A 20,886-nucleotide genomic window follows, 5' to 3' on the forward strand; every position below is an offset into this window, starting at 1 on the left:
AATAATAAATGCACAGTAAAAATAATAAGTGCACTGTAAGAATAATAAATGCACAGTAAGAATAATAAATGCACACTAAAAATAATAAATGCACCGTAAAAATAATAAATGCACAGTAAAATAATAATTGCACAGTAAAAATAATAAGTGCACAGTAAAAATGATAGATGCAAACTAAAAATAATAAATGCACAGTAAAAATAAAAAGCACAGTAAGAATAGTAAATGCACAGTATAAATAATAAATATACAGTAAAAATAATAATTTTTGGGGCGAAGCCCCAGCCTGCAAGCTAGCTACTGAGCATTTATTACTTAAACTGTGCACACTGAAACTAGATACTGTGCATATACGATTTTTTTTACTGGGCAAATTTTAATAATAAAACACTGTGCGTGGTTTACTTGTCATTTAAATTTTTTACTGTGCGAAAATGAGTTAAATACTGATCATTTATTATTTTTACTGTATAAAAATTAATTAAATACAACTGATCATTTATTATTTTTTTATTTGATCAAAATCGAATTTATTACTGATCGCTTTATTATTACCCTAATAAAATTGAGAGAGAGAGATTAGTGCGAAAATATGATTTCCGGACCTAACGGTTCCTGAAACGCAGGATTTTTTCACACCAGTTTTAATTACTGAACACGCAACTGGCTCACGAAACGGATAAAATATTGTGGAAATAAATATATTGGATTACGTCTAGTCGAATTTATTTATCATTATTAGATTTTTTCCGGCAAATGCTAGAGAATTTCCGGTTTCCGGAAGCGAGTGAATTTAATGGAAGTCTCATTTTTCAGCCGGATCGATAAGTTCTCGTAAAGAAACAAAATATCATATTTTACTTTCCAGTTATCAAGAATCAGAACTGTAATTTCTCAAAGTCAAGCACTGGAAACAAGATATTGCGCTAATTTTGGTCGTATTCCAGATTTTTTCTGGTTGAAGTGCCATTTTTCATAAAATATAAACTACTCGTATACATCATAAGAATCTCAATTGCTTTTCAGATGTGAAGAGAAGCTTTGAAAGGCAAATATAAATTGCTAATAAAGATTGACACCTTCACATAGAACGGGAATGTTTAAACTAGTCAAGAAGACGCTTTAAACCATCTTTGAACTTAAAATTTCAATCGTTTCGAACCATTCTCAGTAAAAAGTTTTCTGCTCAAAACATCATTCATAACCAAATCAAATATAACATTTCGAATACTTTAATTAGTTTTAATTTTATTAAAATAAATATTTATAATTAATTAATAGATATTTATTGTCAGGGACCCGTTTCATAATAAATTACACACTCCTAACTTATTGTAATTTTGACTACAAATTACAAGATGTAAAATTAAAACTTCAAACAAATTTTAAGTTTAACACATTACAAATATTTCTGTTTCATATTTTCATAATAGTGATGAAGTCGAAAGCAGAGCCCGAAGAAAAGTTTATATAGAAGAAGAATAAGCTTCCATTTTGAAGACTAGTAGATTACGAACACATCGACCATTAGTAATGCGCAGTCCCTTCATTTCAAAATGTGTCGTATTCAAGTTTTTTCTGATAAATTATTGAAATATTGAAATTAAATGTATTGGTAATTATTAATTTAAACTGTGCATCATGAAAAAGTAAAACTTGCAGTTGGTGGTTTCTTAAATAGTCGTTTTTGAAATAAATAGATAAAAATCTCTAGTTTGATTTTTCACCCACTGACAATTTAAAATTATTAGCTTTTTCAAAACTATAAAAACGCCAACATCGCATTTTACCAAATAATTTTTTTTAATAAGATTGATAAAAATGTAAAATAGTTATTAATGATTAGATCTCTCATTGAAACTATAAATTATATTAAAAATGCGAAAATGCGACGTTGGCATTTTTATAGTTTTGAAACAGCTAATACCTACGGTCGTAATGGCAAAATGTAACCATAACCAAAAAATAAAAGAAAAAAGAGCCACCACCGGCAAAATGTTATACAATCTTGGCTCAAATTGGACATTTATTTTGGAACAAATAAGATTGATTTATAGAAAGCGAAATTAAAATTTAATTCCGAATTAAAATGATAAATGTCAAGTTAATTTTGAATTAAAATTTGATTGCAATTAAAATGTTTTGTAAATCGGCTCTAATCGAACTTGGAAAATGGGAAAGTAATTATTAATAATAACGAAAATCTTTATCATTTTCGGTCATTGTTTTACCCATTTTGAAACCAAAAGTTAATACGCTGATTGACAACACAAGAAAATTTGATAGAAACCTGATCATTAATAGCCGTCTGTCTTTTTAGGACTTGCAGTTTTTGCTAGTAAAATTCAACAAATACAATTAAAATCACTCTTTCCTTCATTAAACAAAAATTATAAGCACTAGTAACTTGTAGCTTGTAGTACATTTTTGGTAATAATATTAATGATGTTATAAAACGGGACAGAGGAATTGTAAAACAATAGACTCCTATGTATTCACACAACATACAGGGTGCTCAAAAACTGGCGCACCAACTCAATGGTACGTTATTGAGAAGCAAGTGCAGATTACGGGAAAAATGTTGAAAAAATTCCTAGTCATATTTTAAAAAATCTGGAGCTACAAAGTTATTGTGTTAACTTCTTTAGTTTTCATTATTTTTTTATGTTTCATACCAGGTAATCGTTCCGTAACAAAACGATGAATAATTATTTTAAAATTTATAGTAATTAACACTATACACGCAAAATTGTTGAACAATTCATTAAATGTCAGTTAAATGTGGAATTACGAAAATTTCTTTACTGTTTTCGACATCACCAGAGAGCGTCTAGTTAATTTTATTTCTGAATTGCGATCATGACTGTTAGACAACGTTGCCAGATATCATTTACCTAAAATTAGTTATTTATCAATAACTTTAATACAAAGAATTTTTTTACTATTTTTACCTTTATATGTAATCACTTCTCTACAACACACCATTGAGTTGGTGCGCCAGTTTTTGAGCACGCTGTATACTGTATTATTTAGTTGCAAACATTTATTATTAGATTATTAGTTTTCAAGACATAGTAAAATATACTTTTAGCAGACTCACCTTAGCTAATAACTGGTAACGAAAAAAAATATGAAGAGACTTGAATGACAAGTACTTTTTTAATGCTTTTAATACGTGTAATCACCAATGAAGCCAACAATTCTATTTTTAGTTAGAAATAATTTGAATGTTAGAAAACAAACTATCATTTCTATTTTTTATTTAGGCACTACTTTGTTCTCATACAAACTAATTTAATTTCTGGCAACATGTTGGTACTTAATCTTCTCGAAAAAAGCCCCTTTCCCACTATGAAAATAGAACTCCATGATCCATTTTTTAATATTATCGACATGAAACTGCCTCGCTTCAATCACCGTTTCGGGATCATCTTTGTTCCCTCCTCGCAAATCAATATGATGGGCCCCATCTGGGATAATCACGGAAACAACACTTTCGGACACATTCTTCAAAACACCGCCACTCGACCAAGGATCGAGTAAACCGTTACTAAAAACAATATTACTGGCCGCTTTGATCTCCTTCCCTCCATATTCAAGCACCGGCAATTCTGGATGTGTTTGATTCACTCCCCATTTTTCAAAACACTGACTCGCATATTTTCCATAATCCCATGGATCATTTTCGAACATATCCCCATCGATGGAACACATCGGCATAATCATCTCGGTACAAGCCTGGAAGTACCAGCCCTCCTCTCCGAGTGCTTCAGCCGTTTGATTGATTTTATTACAAGTTGTGGTTTCGGTAAAATTCGTGTAAATTTGCAACGCGTCTCCGAGGGCCATAACTAGGGACTTATCATCGACGATGTTTGCTTGCGTAAGTTGCGAACAGAAGGTTTTAACCGGAAATGGGGGCAAAGGTGCCAGAAATGACGTAGAGTAGGGGTAGTTAACCATGGCCATGTTGACCAAAATCTCGGAATACCACCCGATTAGGGTTTCGACATCTGCTGATGTTTCAAGAGGGGAACACAACTGCCAAGCGTCCGAAAGCCAGGCTTTTCCTTCTGGACTTTCCGAGATATTTCTAAAACCGGAGCTCCTAGACATTCGCTCAAGGGGCTTTTTGAGACTCACCTTAACGCAGTCCATGATTTAGTGATCAAAAGAGGGCAATCTTTAGCCACAGCTTCTTGGTACACTCTCGTAACAACTTTGTAAAAATCCTCACACGGGGTCTCAAATTGCCAAATTGGGGCTGAAGCTGCAATTGCACCAACGACTGATGCCGGATACTTCATTCTAAGCCATGAGGCTAGCATTCCACCGTAAGAGCCACCAAAAGCAATGACTGGTACTTTTTCAAGGCTCATTGTTTGGAGGTAATTGATCAAGTCGACAAAGTCAGCAAGGGCTTGACTTGAAGTAAGGTACCCTATATGACTCGGTGACACGAAAGAATCGTTACCAAAAGGCAAACTTTCGCCATAGTACCGATGTTCGGCGAAAACTACCAAAGCATTAAAACTGGGCGCAATATCGAACATAAATCCGGTATTTTCGGCGAAATTTTCAACAGTCCCTTCATTCCCTGTGTAGAAAAAAATCGGGCCATCGTTTGTCCAAAAAGTATCATTGATTAAATATTTTAATTTAAAAGTGGCATTATTGGTGAAACTACAATTCACAAATTATCACGAATCGAAGAGTTTAGAGCCTACCTGAAGTGATCTAAAAGTACTTCGAAATATTTCGTTTCATAATCGTAAGACCAAATATTGTGACACAAGAATAACACCAACGTTACGCTTAGTTTCATTGTGGTAACTATCGAAAAAATTATGTTAGTCGAGACTTAAGTCATTTATATACCTTGACCTCGACAGAAGTGGTAATTGTAAGTGTCACTCTTGCCACAAAACACTCATATATTAAATAAACAGTTTATTGTATTTTGTAATGATAAAACACTCAAGTGCTTGCAAATCAATACAAACTTTTCTCTAGTAACAATATTTAATCCTATCGTCGATTAGATAGGAAAATTAAAAATTAATCAGAAGATTTAGATAAAAGAGTTCGACGATCGAGCGTTAGCGAACGCGAATTATCCAAAGAAAAGTAAAACAACCATTAGGCGTTTTATTTTTATTTTTCACCCTCAATTTTTATTGAAGTAAAGTGCACTTCAAACCTTTAGAAAAAATGACAAATAGGTCAGAAAATTTGACATTTCGTCTAAGAAAAAAATCTATTCGGAAACAAAATTAACTAGACGCCCTCTGGTGATGACTTTTGAACTATGTCGAAAACAGTAAAGAAATTTTCGTAATGCCACATTTAACTGACATTTAATGAATTGTTCAACAATTTTGCGTGTATAGTGTTAATTACTTACAATAGAAAGAATTACTTTAAAAGTACGTGGTGGTAAATACTAGCGTTGACTTTGGTTCTGTAGTTTTTCGTGGTATAAAGTGTTTATTGTTGGAACTTGAAAGTGGATAAAAAGTGAAAAATATTTAAATTTTGATTACGAAGTGTTATCAAACAGTTGTCTAATTGAAGATTATAAGTAATAGATCACAGCGAACACAAAGTTTGGCTCAAGAAACCAATAAATTAGTGAAGTGTGTGAATTTTAGGTTAGAATTTTCCACTGAAAAAATCATGAAATGCTGCGGTAAATCTACAAAACTACAATAAAGATTAACAACTGCTGATACATTTAAACGTAAATTATGCCAAAAGGTAGGCTTTTCAATGTCTTTGTAATAATTTTCCAATAAAGAAAGTGAAGCAAATAGTTATTCGTTATTCGTGTTTTCCTCGTCACCTCTCATTTGTCAACATAAGTTTCTTGCACCAAAGATACAATAGTCATTCCGCATAGGCAATGTAATAATTGTGAAGCCCCAAAATTCGTACAACACTCAAAATATCCGAATAAACATTTTCCCGCCATTTATGGTTACTGTTTTCGACCTAGCTCAGTGGCGCCCCCAACGGTAATTTTACTTCCGAATTTTAAACTGAAACCTAATGACAAAAGTGCGAAAAGACCACCAATTGAAAGAGAAAAATAATTATGTTTCTTTAGTCTATTCTTCGGCAAATATACGAAAAAATATCTTTTTCCACACGTTAAGACAAGTGATTTCCATGTTCGTATAAACTGAAATATTTACACTCACTGGACAACAATCACTTTGCTTAACTTATGAAACAATACACTATTAGTTAATACTATTTATGATAAGGAATTGTAGAGAAATACAAAAAAATCCACATACACACAGAAAAAATAAAGTATTTAATAGTAAACACAGGATTCTCTGTGATTATTAGAAATACTTTTAGCAGATTCCCCTTGTAACAGCTTATGACGATAAAAAACGAAATGTGACGAACGAATTTGTTTCTAGTTACATATAATAAGACTCATAACACTAAACTATTTCAAGTTAAAAAATTCGATAGAAAAACTCTAAAAATGCTTCTCCTTTCTATTTAGGTACTACTATGTAATTGCCATTTTTGCTACTTGACTTCTATTGCGATAATTCTGACCCACTATTTTATTAGACACAATTTTCATATAATAGGACATTATTTTTTATTAAAACACAGGCTATACAGGCTGTTCTGTTTAAACCACACATTAGAATTATTGGAAGTTCTAAAAAAGACATTTATCTATAAATTGGTACTTAGCTTTTGCTCAATGAAAATATTTTCAAGATGGTGGCATTTCTTATTTTAAATAGAAAACTTTGAATTAGTCAATGCGTCAAAAAACATAAATTTCATTTAAAATAAGGAAGGTAATAGCGACTTCCGGTACAACTGAAAGTGTCGCCATATTGAAAATGTTTTCATTACGCAGAACCTGACAGATTTTGGTTGTGTACAAATTTTTAGATTATTATTATTATTATAACTCTCATAACAGACTGTATTTTTCATTTACAATTTACCCTCAATTTTTAATAAACTAAATACCATTTCAAACCTTTAGAAAAAATGAAACAGAAAGTCAAAAATTCTCAATTACAATAGAAACTAATACCAAAAGTGTCATTGAAAGAAAAAAATTATTATGAAAAGTCGATATATTATGCTAAATAGATGCAATAATTCCAACAAAATACTGCCTGAAAATAACTAAAGATTAGCATCGTTGCGCCATCTAGTACTCGGCGTCTACATATTTACAGCAACCTTCAATCCGACTAAAGCTACGCATCTGTGTGCCGTCATGATCATACTATTAAAGATCATACTATTAAACTATGCTTAAATTTAATTTTTTTTGATTCATCTAATGTTCCAACGTAAAATAAAAACCAAAAAAACTGTCCAAAAAGAATATTTTACTACGTTTAATGTAGAACCTCTTTCACAGATGGAGCAAACCATTTCACTGATTATGAAATAAAAACATTTTTTTTGATTCTCCAATTACTTCGCCTTTCTACTTCAAAAGAATGAAATCCTCAAGCTTTCTACGGTTCGTCTACTTTAAAATCCCAGAATATCTTTTCTTTGTGACCTCGCTTGATCCTCCCTCTGAGCACACATTTTCCACCCCAACCCCTAAAGAATTTGCAATATCGCCGACCTCTCGTCTCTTTTCCAAACATAAAACGTCTTTCTAAACCCCAATCTCGGAACCGGAAGTGCCACCATCTTGAAAATATTTTCAGAGAGCAGGACGTAACGCATTATGGCTATGCGTAAAATTTCAAACGAATATCGTTATTAGAACTGGACTTTTTTTGCCTTTTCGGTTGGTTTAATCTCTAAATCGATATCTAATTATTAGTGAATGAACCCTATTTATTAGCTAGTAATGGAATAGTTGATCACTTTGTTATTTTTTTAATACAAACTGGTTGGAATGTGTAGAAGTTCAGCACAGCTTCGTAACATTTTAACTGTTTTAAGTTATATAACTTAAAACCAGAAACCAGAAAACCATTTTCGACAAAAATTCTACATGACCTAAAATTATAACTATTTCGAACAGGTAAAATAAAAGTCGTACAGAAATCTTAATTTTTTCTCTGGGCATGTGAGTTTTTTCAGAATTTTTCGACAATTCCTTATAATTAACTCGACGTAAGTGTGGAAATGTAGGTTTTCGTTCAAGTTTGATAACGTTGTTCCCACATGAATTAAAAGTCGATGACCTAAATTTCGACAAATTTTAATCGCTGTGCTTTTCCGGAACAAAAATCGGAAATATCGAGAGATAAACAAGAATAAGGGTCACAAAAAGAACAGACAATAATTGGCAATAAAAATGTTGATTATGTGCGGGATTTAGGTTCATATCTTTTTATTTCAGGGGGTTAGAAGGTGGTTTACAAAAAGCAACTCAATAAATTGATTAGACATAATTACGGAAATGGATAAATTTGAATAGAAATAGCCGCATTAAAGCAAGAACTAGTAACTAATGGACAATTAGGGCAATTAGTGCTCCATTTATGTGGTCAATATTTCTCCGGTTAAAAGCACTCCGAAAAACTAATACTTCGTTGTATGCTGGAATAAAAGTAAAACGCGACCAAAAACTAAACACATTTTTATTAATTAATGTGAATTATGCAAAAACGACCAAAGACGAATATTTCCTACAAATATCAAATATTTATCCATGAAATTAAAGAAGCCTTAATGAAGTAGCAAATAATTGCAAGATGTAAATTTCCCCCTTAGAAGTTCCGAGAAAAACCAAACAAAACAACATTTGTTTATGTTCTTAATACAAAAAATTACCATCTTTTAATGTAAACTTTAATGTAACAACACGGATATAATAACTTGATAAATATTTTCCAGTTTTGTTACTAGTTTCAGACGCATTTTTAGTAGAAAATTTCCCAACCATTCAACGGAAGGTCTCCACACCCTATTTAACAAATCGTAGCAATGTCACTCGTTACGAGTAATAATAAATTGCAAAAAGTGATTGCAGACTCAGGAAGTTACACAAATTATGTCTCGTAGCATCATTTCTATCAATTCGTATAATTCATAACTTTCCAATTGTGTAACTGACAAATTTCTGATCAGTATCGATTGAAATAACATTATTTTAGGACAATTGCTTAAAGATTCATAAAAAGTAATGATTTTCAGAGAAGCGTGTAATTTTTGACTTAGAATTATTAATAAATTATTATTTATTATTTATTTATTATATAATTTAATTTATATTAATTATTAATTTAATTATTAATTTATTAATAATTTAATAATTAATAATTAATTAATTATTTATTTATTTATTATTAATAAATTTATATATTTATTAATTATTTAATTTAATTAATAATTAATTTAATTTATAGTATTTATTTATTATATATATTTATTATTTATTATTAATTATTAATAAATTGTTGAGCAGCAAGTCATCTGAAACAATTATGTCCCAAATTTTGCGATTAAATTTTGTATAATTCTGCAAAAATATGTTTCTGCGTGTTTCTGGTAAATAACAAGTGTCTGAAAGTCATTCTGAAACGATTTTTTGCACTATTGTTTCAAAAATGAGCGATTTTTCATTAACAATTATATCACTTTACTGTTTCAATAGGCGCAGTCAGTAGGAACTACGGAATATTTTGTGGCGTCACGTTTCCTTAAATGTTTGCAAAGAAAATTTGAAGACCTTACAGTGAAAAAACAATTTCTTTGCACTGTTTTCTTAAAAAAAAAATTAATTAAATCGCTTTACTGCCAGTTGTATTTTTTATCTACCGAATATTTTGTGGCGTCCCATTTACTTACACCTTGGAGTTTTATTTTTTTGTATTTTGTGTATGAAATTACGGGACGTAAACAAGCCGATTCAAAATGTTCGTAGTAGCGCTTTACGTCGGTCCATTTCGATCAGCTGACTCCTGAGCATTATTGATTCGAAAATTCTCAGTTTCAGGCGGTTTCAGTCAGAAACGCACCTAAACAAGGACGAAATACAGTCCACGCGAACACGAAATGTGGGTCAGAATTGTCAGTGGTGGTACGTTTTAGTCCTGTCCGCTTTCGCTGCGGGAAAATAACGCTAGTGCGTCGAGTGCCACCGAAGAAAGCACATATTCACAGAAAAACAAACACAAAACCGGTGAGTTGTTTTTTTTTTTGTATAATGAAAGTAGCGTCGCGACGTCGCCACTTTCGCAAATTTGCTAATTTAATTAATACTTTTGAGTGAGAGTTGTTGCAAATTGTATGCAAATTTTTTTCGTTGCATAATTTCACGTTGTTAGAAGAGGAAAGTTTGGCCATTAAATGTCAAATAGTGCACGTTTTGCAATTTTTCGAAAGGTGAAGGAAGGCGGGTTTTGGCACTTTGACAATGTTTTTTTTCGTAATTTTAAGTACATTACAATGAAAACTGGGTCGGTCTAGTTGACTACTTTATAACACCGAAACCCACACTATACTATCTTTGTACAGATCGGGTCAACACATGCTGGAGTGTTACAACAAAACATAAACTGTGTTTTCGTTAGTATTTTTTAATCAATTTTAACGTATTTATAGATTTTACATCACTGCATGAGGTAAAAATTTAAATATAAACTTTGATTAAATAAACAATTAAGTAATCAAATTCACATTTACTTAATCCACCAGCATGTCTTTACGTCCTCCACTTACAACGCTTTTATAATCGTTTTATTATAGAAGAGGTCGATCAAACTGTCCCTTGGCTTCTATCGATTTGTTTGCTCTGTTACAGTTTTCAACAATTCGCATTTATCGTATCTTTTGGAAAGTTGATAATTTCTAATTCTTGCGAAATACATAATTTAAATATCGAGTTGCTAATATTTTAATTATTAATTTATAATTTAGTGTTTGCGTTGTAAATTTATTGTGCTTATTTAATAAGTTTCCACATGTATTTGTTGACACTGCTTTAAAGAACATACCGAATGCAATATAGTTGCTTAAAAAAACAATGTTTCACATTACGATTATTTATTTTGACTGTCAAAACAATTTGTAAAAATAGTGTATAACAGTGAATTGCTGTTTTATTGGCCATAAAAGTCAACAGTTTGGTCGTAAATTTATTCACGTAGGTACATTTTAACTTTTACTTGAATGAATGAATAAAATTCAAAAATTATACTTCCACTTTCTTCAAATCCCTTTTTTCTGAAAAAAATGAAAAACGCTGTTTAAATTTGTTAAACAGTTCGCGAATTCTCCATCTAAAAAACCTCAATTTTACTAAAATTTTAGAAAAATACCTGGAATTCGCATAACCTCCAGCATTTCGAAACATTGCGAGTAAATAGTGTTTTTTAAAACATCTTTAATCTTTTTTTTATTTTTCTAATTTATAGTATTTTTTTGAGTGATTAAATGATTACATATAGTTTCAGAATCCAATTTTTATATCAGTCAATAATGTCTATTGTTAGAAAAACTATTACAATTTTTTAGGAAAACTAAACAAATGTTGTTAAAATATTTAAAAAAAGGTAAACGGAGCACTTTTCTACATTTAGTTTCAAAATGTTTCTTGACTACGGAGGACTATAAGTTAGGAGACGAAACGAGATACAAAATCGCAAGATGAGGGCGCTTCGAGCGTTATACCGTCTTGGCGTCGAATCGTTTTACATTAATTTAAATCCAACCATTTCATTAATCACTTAGGAAAAATTGCAAAAATGTTGATCTTTGCACTCTTAACAGATTGAAAAAACTGGACGACTAAAATTTTCATAAATAACATGAGAAAAAAATTATTTAAAATTTGCGCTTCGTCCCGTATTTTTCAAAACGCTGCAAATACTGATACAGCTACAAGAAAAATGTTAGAACGAAATTTGTAGAGGATTAAATTTTCTTTAAAAAAGTCCGCGAGGCCATATCTCTAACATCAACAGTTTAGGTCCTAAAGACGCTAAAAGGACGCTGAAATACGCTAAAAGGACAAATTTGTTTCATTTTACCAGCAGTCAAGTAACGGAAAGTTAATTTATGCCTAAACTGTACAAGATGAAAATATGGTGTCGCGAACTTTTTTTATAGGAAATTTAATTTTCTGCAACTTTGTTTCCTTATTTTTTTGTATTTTCAACCGTATTTCCAGCGTTTTGAAAAATATGCGACGGTGCGCAAAGAATTATGTCTTCAAATTATCAATTTGCGTTCCACCGTATATTTATCAAAACGCTGGAAATACGGTTAGAGATTCGAAAAAAGTGTATGGAACAAAGTTGTAGAGAATTAATTTTTTTACAAAAAAGTCCGCAACACCATATCTTTGTCTTCAACGGTTTAGATATAAATTAACTTTCCAATAAGTAAATTCGTCGCTTGGGCGTCTTTGAACGACTTTGGGGCCTAAATGGTTGAAGATAGAGATATGGTCTCGCGGACTTTTTTGTAGGAGATTCAATTCTCTACAACTTTCTTTCTAACACTTTTTTTGCATCTGTAACCGTATTTGCAGCGTTTTGAAAAATATGGGGCAGAGTGCAAATTGGTAAAAATTTTTTTTTTAGTAATTTACGATAAAATTTTTGAATCATTTAAAATTTTACTATCGAGAATTTAATGCTCTATCTGCCTGTTTTTTGTGTGCTATGTGTCACCATTTTTTCAAATTAATTGCTCTGAATACATAATGGAACAATTGCGCTCTCTGGCGAGATTAACGGAACTATCGAAGACTGGAACGTTTTATTTGCACCTCGTTCGTATCCTAACCTTTAGACATCCGTAGTCCTCACCTAAACAATTTCAGCAATTTTCAGCGCTTTGGAAATTTACAACCACTTTGAGTTCACTGTTATCACAAACATTAGATGGTTGGAACAGCAATTGATTAATTATTCAATTCAATTACGTCTAAAACAGCCGAAATTCCATTAGACAATCCCGTGTTTTTCTTATAATTTTTCAACAATTTCGAACGCACGAGCGTACTGGCGTAAAAATCGTCGAGATTACAGCACGCAAACGACACCGTAACATTATCCATTTGTTCGTTTCAGTGCCAGAATGACGTCTCCGGCAATCAACGGCCAGAAAGAGAATTCCAAGACCGACTCAAACGTGACTTTATCCCAGCAACAACCGCCCCAACAACCCACCGAACTATCAACGTCGATTTTCGTCGCTTGGTGGCGAGTTTTCAAGCTCGCAAACCTCTTGATCAAGCAAAGTTGTTAGATTATGAGGCGATAGTACACGAAATATCAGGGCCGTTTGTACGAAACGTCCGAAAATTTTCGCACAAACGGCCGCGTAGATTAATTATTGAGAAAACTATTGTAGAATTCCTGTATTAACCTTTTAATTAGTGACGATGTGAGGAGTTTGATGGTGGCGCAGTACAAGTTCTTCCATCTTTGATGCATTAATTTTAATTTATCAATTAATAACAAATGGCAATTGTTGAACACCGTCTAGCTATAAATGTTATATCTTGATCAAAGAGCGGTGGTCTCTATGGTGTGGTGGTACAATAAACATGTCCGCCCCTTTGATGATAAGACACACGTAATTATATTTTCACACAATGTGTTGTGTTATCACACGAAATAATATGTTATACATGATTATACCATAACCCGTATGTGATATAAAACAATTATCAGAAATTTATATCGTGTTTTGGGTGATAGAATGAGTGGTCTCGATTTTATTTAAATAAATGTTATCCACTGTTGATTGACTTTTTTCGTCCAAATCCACATCTCCGTTTCCTCAAATTCAAATTCGTCAACCCGTCTATTTATAGCAAGATTTGTTTCACCGAAGGTAAAGACGAAACGAAACACTCATTAAACTAATTAATCACGATTATCCAGGGCCGGGCCCGACGTGATTTATTGATTATTTTGTTAAAAACACAATTAAGTATTTCGTCAATAACAAGCATAAAATCACCGAAATGATCCGGAATATAAAAAAACTCAATTATTTCGCTAAATTTAGCCAAAAATTATTCAAAAAATCGTCAAAATGGCTCATAAATTGTATTATACTTACCGTTTTTCAACACCGCATTTTTAGGCTAAATCCTCAGTTTACGCGAGATTTTCTCACAACAAAATCTATCTATTATCTACTCAACTCATCATATGTTTAAAAAAATATATTGGTAACACTGAGTTATTTATTAGGTTATTAGTTACTTATTAACCTTCCTGTTAGCTTGCGATATAGATATATGACATAAAAATACATGGATGCCCATAATCTTTAGCATTTCAAAAAACTTTTTTATTTTTGCTAATTTGTATTTTAGAGCATGATTACAATGGTTTCAAAAAATTCCAATAATATCTACTATTTAAAGTCTATTCAAAAATGTTTTCGTAAATCTATGATCTTTTATAGTAAAACTAAAAAAAATGTTTAAATATTCAAAAAAAGTAATTTCAAGTGAAATCTCTTAGACTTTGCTCTGGATTTTGATACTCATCTAAACAATTTCAACTAAATGGTGTACACATTTATGTATTCAACTGATACAGGGTAACTATTAAAAAATATTTGAAAAAAACGAGCTATTAGCCTTCCTCTTAGCTTGCTATTATAGACATAAGACGTAAAATGCATGGAATACCCATAATCTTCAGCATTAAAAAAAATAAAAAATGAAGAACTTTTTTATTTTTGTTAACTTATATTATTTAGGTTTATTTTTACTGCATGATTACAATGATTTCAGAAAATTCCAATAATATCTATTATAGTATTTAAAGTCAATTCAAAAAATGTTTTTGTAAATCTATGATTTTTATAATAAAACTAAAAAAAGATTTTGATCCTCATCTACAAAATTTTAGCTAAATGCTGTAAACATTGGTAGGTTTTATCTATTTAACTGATACAGGAAGACTATAAAAAAATGTTTAAAAAAATCTATTGGCTACCCTGAGTTATCTTATCAGCCTTGCTGATAGACATAGGATATAAAATACATATAAAATACATTTAAAAAAATAAAAACAGAGTGTTTTTTTATTTTTGTTAACTTATATTTTTTGTGTTAATTTTTAGTGCATGATTACAACGGTTTTAAGAAATTCCAATAATATCTACTATCAGAAAAACTATTCATAAAAACGTTTTTGTAAATCTATTTATGATTTTTAGTAAAACTAAACAGATTTTGTTAAAATATTAAAAAACATAATATCAAGTCAAATTTCTTAGGACTTTACTCTGGATTTTGATCCTCATATATAGACAACTTCAGCTAAATGCTGTAAACATTAGTAGGTTTTTATCTATTCAACTGATACCGGGTGACTTTTAAAAGAATGCTTAAACAAAAACTATTGGCAATACTGAATTATTAGCCTTCCTGTTAGCTTGACATTAAAATAATCCAAGAAGTAACCAAATAAATTACAATGAAAGCACTTTTAGGTTAATTATTGTCAATAATTTATTGTCATTCATTTAAAAAAAATCTCAAAATTTTTGCCAACATAATGAGAAAGTTTCCATTTTTTGACCTGACTTGACCTGATCTGACCTGACCTGACATATTAAGCCAAAAATAATCTTAAAATTTCTTAAGTAATTCAGCGCCTTATTCTGAGTTTGTGTTTTGAGAAATTTTGCCAAAAACAATAAAAGTCATGAATTGATTAAAAATGGTGCTATTTTTCCCACTTAATACACTATAGACACATAAAAAAATCGCTTTTTTAATCATCTGAAAAGTGTCTTTTACGATTATTAATGGTAATTTTGAAGATAAATGTGTATGTGTTTTTTTTTTAATAAAAATTCCCGAAAATTAATTCTGTCCCCCTTTAATAAAATATCAAGATCCGTGCCTGCGACTTTGAATTCTTTTTGCCTCTTTAATTAAAACGTAATTACATTTACAGGTATTTTAATGGAACACTTACTCGCAGTCGATATAATTTAAATTAAAATTTCAAATTAAATATCTTACTTATCTGTCAAATAACGGTAAACGGTTTTTACTGGTAAAAAATAGCAAACAACTTTATATAGCTGCTACTACATCCTGTAATTACATTTTAATTAAATACTAACGTGTGTAATTCTTAGTAATTTTTATAACTTGTGTCATTACATCACAAACTGAAAGACCGGGTAAATAAAGCAAGAAAACAGGTCAAGGTTTCAATTTTTTAATAGAAAAGTTGTTTTCCCATTTTTCGTTTTAATTTTTGGTTCGTATTAATTCGAAAAACAAGGAAAAGGTCGTCATATTGATTCTCTGCGAGTAATAAACATAAAATCACTTTCAAATACTCTCGTAACGAAGTATCGTGCATCATAAAGTGTTACAAACGGACGTAAAACGGTCAAAATTGAAATTACGTACTTGGATGTGTACTTATACGGTTTTCACTTTATTTTAACAATCTGCGTAGGCTGCTAAGCAGATATAATCGAATGTTTACGTTTTGTCAAATCTAAAAAAACATTTTTGGTAACACGAAAAAATTTGGAATTAATGGATCTAGATCTCATCGTTTGTTATTTCTATAAATAGGTCTGTGCAAAAGACAAATATTCGAATAAGGTACAAAGCACCGATGTTTACATTTTCAGTTTGTGGTTTATTTGGATTTTCGCAACCTTTACATTTGCGTATTTGTCCAGACAATGCTGGCGCTGATTGCGCACCACCGTAATTATCATCTCAACTTTTACTCAGACAATAATGTAATCACTTACCTTAACTTCTCGTTGAAACTCTCCCTCGCTAAAGGACTCCGATCCGACGAACTAAACGAGCTCGGCCTGGACGAAAAACCACTGCTCCTGAAACAAAAACCCAACTTTACCGTACTGAAAAAACAAACTAATCCAATACCCGGTCCTAACTAACGATTCATCCGAGTTTGATGAGTGAAACGAAAACTCCTCTTTTTCAGCGCTTGGACTAGCCGGAGTCGAGCAAACTTTCAGGCTGCCGCTACTTAAAATCTTCCGGAATTTCAGCCTGAAAGGCCGTAAAACGGGCGAAAGTGGCGGTTTTTCGTTGGTCAGTTTTTCGTAATTTGGACTTTTGGGTTCCATTTTATCAAAAGACGCGCTCGCGACTAACTCGATAACACTATCACTTGTGTGTGGTGCGAATTAGCGAAATGGTGCTAAATGATACATGACGTCTGGGAATGAAAACGCGTAAATTACACTAAAACGGATGCGAAAGAAAAGTGATATGAGGCGTTTCCGGTGGGTCGGAGACCACGTCCGGTTTCCTCGTGCTTATCTCAACGGAACCCTCTAATTTCTTATCGTAGGTGAAGGTGAGAGAAAGGGGCGAATACAAAGAGCGCTCTTTGGATGAAAATTTCAGGATGCGGTTTTAAGAAATTGCGACAGCTACTTTTGAAAATTGACTATTACGGGCTCTTGTTTACGTTACAAGAAGAAGCGAGCTTTTAGGCGAGAGATTCAACTTTTAGCAAACTAAAAGTTGGGAAGTGAATTACTAAAGACAATTAAAAGTTTTACTGTCTGGACGAGTAAGTTTCAGGGGACGAAAAAATCACTAACGGGTGATGTCAATGTCTTATAATTTAGTGACTTTTCTTGTTACAATTTTATATAAAATAAATAAATTGATTATTACATCTGTCTGAATTTAGTGCTTTTGTAAGCAGCTTTAGCGAAATTGCGCAAACCATCACTGCGTTATTTTTGGACTCAAAACTGTGCTTAAAATCGCTCTATTTCCAAATCATGTGATTTGGTTTTGCCTTTTTTTTTAAAGTGCCAAGACACACAAAAACCAGAGCAACATTTGAGACAATTTTTTTTCTCGCTTAAAACGTGCTTTAAACTCCTAAAAACGAGAAAAAAGCAAACATTATATCATTTTCAACATAATTTAGTGACCATGTTAAAAAAAATTCTTAAAAAATGTTCAAAAATGATACAAAACCAATTTCATTTAGAGTAAATTTTTACATAAAAAATCATTTTCCACCCAATTTAGTGATAGTTTTAGGTCAGGTCAGGTCAGGTCTTATCACGACTTAAAACTTTTTTAATTCAGTCATATTTTAAAACGTAAACCTATTAAAAAAAATTAAAAAATGCTTAAAATGCATAAATGTTGATATTTAAAGCAGTTTCACCCAATTATTTTTAAAGCAATCGATCTGGGGTTTTGCAGGGTAATTCAAATAAATATTTTATAGGCCGATGTGTTGAAGTTTTTTTTAAATTTGTTTCTAAATATTGTGATTGATGTAAAAGTCGCGTTATTTAGCAGTTAAAAATTTGTTTTGAGGTTCTGGTATTTAACCAAAAAAAAATATACAATTAATTTAACAAATGCTATGTAATAAAACACTGTTGTTTTCAAAATATTACCACTGAACTTTTCCATTCGGAGACTTTTGAATTTAAAGTTCAATTACCCAGTTTTTTAATAACTGCTTTGTAGAGATTTAAGATTATTTATTGTACATAAGCATTTTGAACATATGTTCACAATAATAAAATAAATTAATGAATTTTTATTATGATACCTATTATTTTCACAAATAAGTTTGTCACTGAAATTGGTACATAACTTCGTTTTTTATAAACGGTCTTCATTAAGTAAAGAAACGGCCACTTTTGTTTAGTTCTGTCCCTAGAAATTTTGTTGAAAAATTAGGATTAGGTTTTGTAAAAATTTAGACTTTTGTGATTTTCTGAACGCGGTAATTTATTTAATTTTTTTCGAACATCCAACTCCGAAATCAAAAATCCCATCTGGAGTGGCTTCTAAAAATGGTTTGTTTTTATCTACAGTCAGGACAATTTCCTGACTTCTTAATACTCACTTTTTCAAAAACTGTAACTCCTTTAATCTTACTGTATACACTATACCTCATATTTATTAGCATTTCTTCAAAAAATTACGTAAAATAAATTTTCCACAATAATCTGTAAACCAAAAAAAAGTATAACTGTGGTGATGGAGTATATTTTATCGGTCACCAAATAAATAAACAAATACATTGTTTTACGTTGTTACTAAACTCAAAAGCAATTGGTAAAACGTTAATGTTACTGACTTTTTTTGAAATGAAAATTATACGCATCTTGGTTCGATTATATGTGAGGAATTGTAGACAAATTGTGAAGAAATTCACATGCATAAAGTATTTAACACCAAATGTCGATTTCTGTGTGGTTATTAGTTTTTAAGATATTGTAATAGTTGGTAATTTAATTATGTTATACGGTGGGTATAATTTTACAACGTGAAGCCCAAAACGAAGTTGGGGACTTTAATAAAACAGAAGAAAAAAGACCTAAACCAGAAAAAAATGTATTATTGTTTTTTTGTGAGAACAACAAAAAATATAACATGTTAGCACATCAAACTGTATAGGTAAATAACTAATACAATATTGTAGTAACAAGGATTAATCAAATATTGAGAAAATGCAACAAAGGAGGAAAATCGTTGTCCTGGAACTTGTAACAGCAACACTTATGTTGTAAATGTCACTGAATTTCCATATTTCTACATGATTATTTACACAAACACAGTGCACACAGAGAGCGCAAACTCTTTCCTTTTTTTTTAATTGTACTCGTATTATTCTCCATATTCCACATCGCTCGAAAAAAATTTCAAGTTTCACATTTTATAAAAAATAACTTGTTCTCGTCAATGTCAATCTCTTCCGTTAAAATATCACTGTCGTTGTCCACTTCATTCTTAATTTTATCACTCGAAAACTCTAAATCAGTAGTAGAAGTAGAGTCTGTGTTGTTCTTAGGAAATTTGGTCGGTTGCCAATACTTTCGGAAAACTTCACAACCCAATTCACACTGTACTTCTGAACTGAATATGCTATGTGTACTGTGATGATCGCGGTATTTAAAATTTTTTTTATTAACCAGCGCAAAATATTCGGAGTCAGTTTAAACGTTTAGTTCTTTGACAATATTAATTCAACTTCAATTCAAAAGTTGCAACAAATTTTAATTTAACTTATTTATTCCTTTGTTAGCATTAAAATGTTTAGAAAATTATCGTTCCCACGAAACTTTCCAAGAACTGTTAAAAACGTTATAAATCGCCAAATTGGGTGGTCGAAAGGCCATGTGTTTTAACAAGTGGATATGCAAAGATATGGGGGTTGGCGACGGCCTGGCTCTGCACCACAGTCGCCCAGCTAATCCAATGATTTTCTCACAAAAGCATAATTAATTTACTTTCGTTTAAAATAGCCAAAATTTATTGATAAACCTAAAATTAAATCCAAAATTTTGTTTAGAAATTAACTAGTCACGTTTCAAAAAGAAAGGAATTTATGAGCCAATTTAAGGCACGTTGATGATCAGTAAACAACTCGAGAAAGAATCAAAATTTCATCTTATTCAAAAATTCCCGTAACGTTTCGTACCAAAAAGTTGAGTCTTTATGCAGTGTACTCCAGTCATCAAATAAAATTGAATAATTTATTTTATTCGGCGTAATTGTTAACAAATTGTTGCAAAACTTCAAGAACGAATTGGTCGATTGAAATTCATGTCTGTTAACTAGATTAGTATAGCCAAAACGACGTTGGTCAAGTGCCGCTTGAATAGGGGGTGTTGACAAATTCGTTACAGAACAGAGCTTTTTAAAAGAATATCAAATTACAAGCACACATGTGCATTCCTTATAAGAAATTGCAGCGAAATTAACGTTTTCTTTGTTAAATCAACATCAGATCACGAAACCAGTAGTTTAGAAAAACACGCGAAATTTTTCTGAACATTTTGATGTAAAATTTAACCCTAATATTTAAGGCGCAGCCGTCGAAATTCGGATGTATAAATCATTCTATTTAATTAAATTATTGTAAGCAAAAAAATTGCATGACACGATTGCTGCCCGTTACT

At 31.2% G+C, this 20,886-nt stretch overlaps 2 protein-coding genes and 1 long non-coding RNA gene across 5 annotated transcripts in view; 1 reads left to right on the plus strand and 2 right to left on the minus strand.

The window, feature by feature from the left end:
- RapGAP1 (Rap GTPase activating protein 1) overlaps positions 1-17,125 on the minus strand; it is a 162,921-nt gene extending 145,796 nt beyond the window's left edge. Inside the window, exons 1-2 of the mRNA XM_008198451.3 lie at positions 16,859-17,125; positions 16,720-16,806 (exon numbers count right to left, since the gene is read on the minus strand). Coding sequence (XP_008196673.1) covers positions 16,720-16,806; positions 16,859-17,064 — 293 coding nt within the window. The 5' untranslated portion in view covers positions 17,065-17,125. The remainder of the gene's footprint in view (positions 1-16,719; positions 16,807-16,858) is intronic.
- LOC661563 (lysosomal Pro-X carboxypeptidase) lies at positions 3,246-4,999 on the minus strand. 3 transcript variants are annotated; one of them, XM_008198456.3, is made up of 4 exons: positions 4,879-4,999; positions 4,728-4,833; positions 4,144-4,683; positions 3,246-4,093 (listed from the first exon to the last, which is right to left on the minus strand). In XM_008198456.3, the coding sequence occupies exons 2-4, from the start codon at positions 4,823-4,825 to the stop codon at positions 3,295-3,297; spliced, it is 1,437 nt and encodes a 478-aa protein (XP_008196678.1). In that variant the 5' UTR covers positions 4,826-4,833; positions 4,879-4,999; the 3' UTR covers positions 3,246-3,294. The 3 variants fall into 3 exon arrangements, with proteins under 3 accessions (XP_008196678.1, XP_008196679.1, XP_972807.1); XM_008198457.3 differs by having other exon boundaries at positions 4,885-4,992; XM_967714.5 differs by having other exon boundaries at positions 4,728-4,987.
- LOC103313926 (uncharacterized) lies at positions 10,001-13,714 on the plus strand. Its single transcript, XR_511591.3, has 2 exons — positions 10,001-10,141; positions 13,038-13,714. It is a non-coding gene; the product is annotated as an uncharacterized LOC103313926 (long non-coding RNA).
- Positions 17,126-20,886: the final 3,761 nt, after the last annotated feature.

This window comes from Tribolium castaneum, chromosome 6 (genome assembly GCF_031307605.1).
Source record: "Tribolium castaneum strain GA2 chromosome 6, icTriCast1.1, whole genome shotgun sequence".
Classification (NCBI taxonomy): domain Eukaryota; kingdom Metazoa; phylum Arthropoda; class Insecta; order Coleoptera; family Tenebrionidae; genus Tribolium; species Tribolium castaneum.

Excerpts from the sequence above, each read along its gene's own strand:
- LOC661563 (XM_008198456.3), bottom strand. The coding sequence starts at position 4,825 with ATGAAACTAAGCGTAACGTTGGTGTTATTCTTGTGTCACAATATTTGG. Across the intron at positions 4,684-4,727 it reads GTACTTTTAGATCACTTCAG|TTTCACCAATAATGCCACTT; the intron begins GTAGGCTCTAAA and ends TGTGAATTGTAG. Across the intron at positions 4,094-4,143 it reads AAATCATGGACTGCGTTAAG|AAATATCTCGGAAAGTCCAG; the intron begins GTGAGTCTCAAA and ends CTCCGGTTTTAG.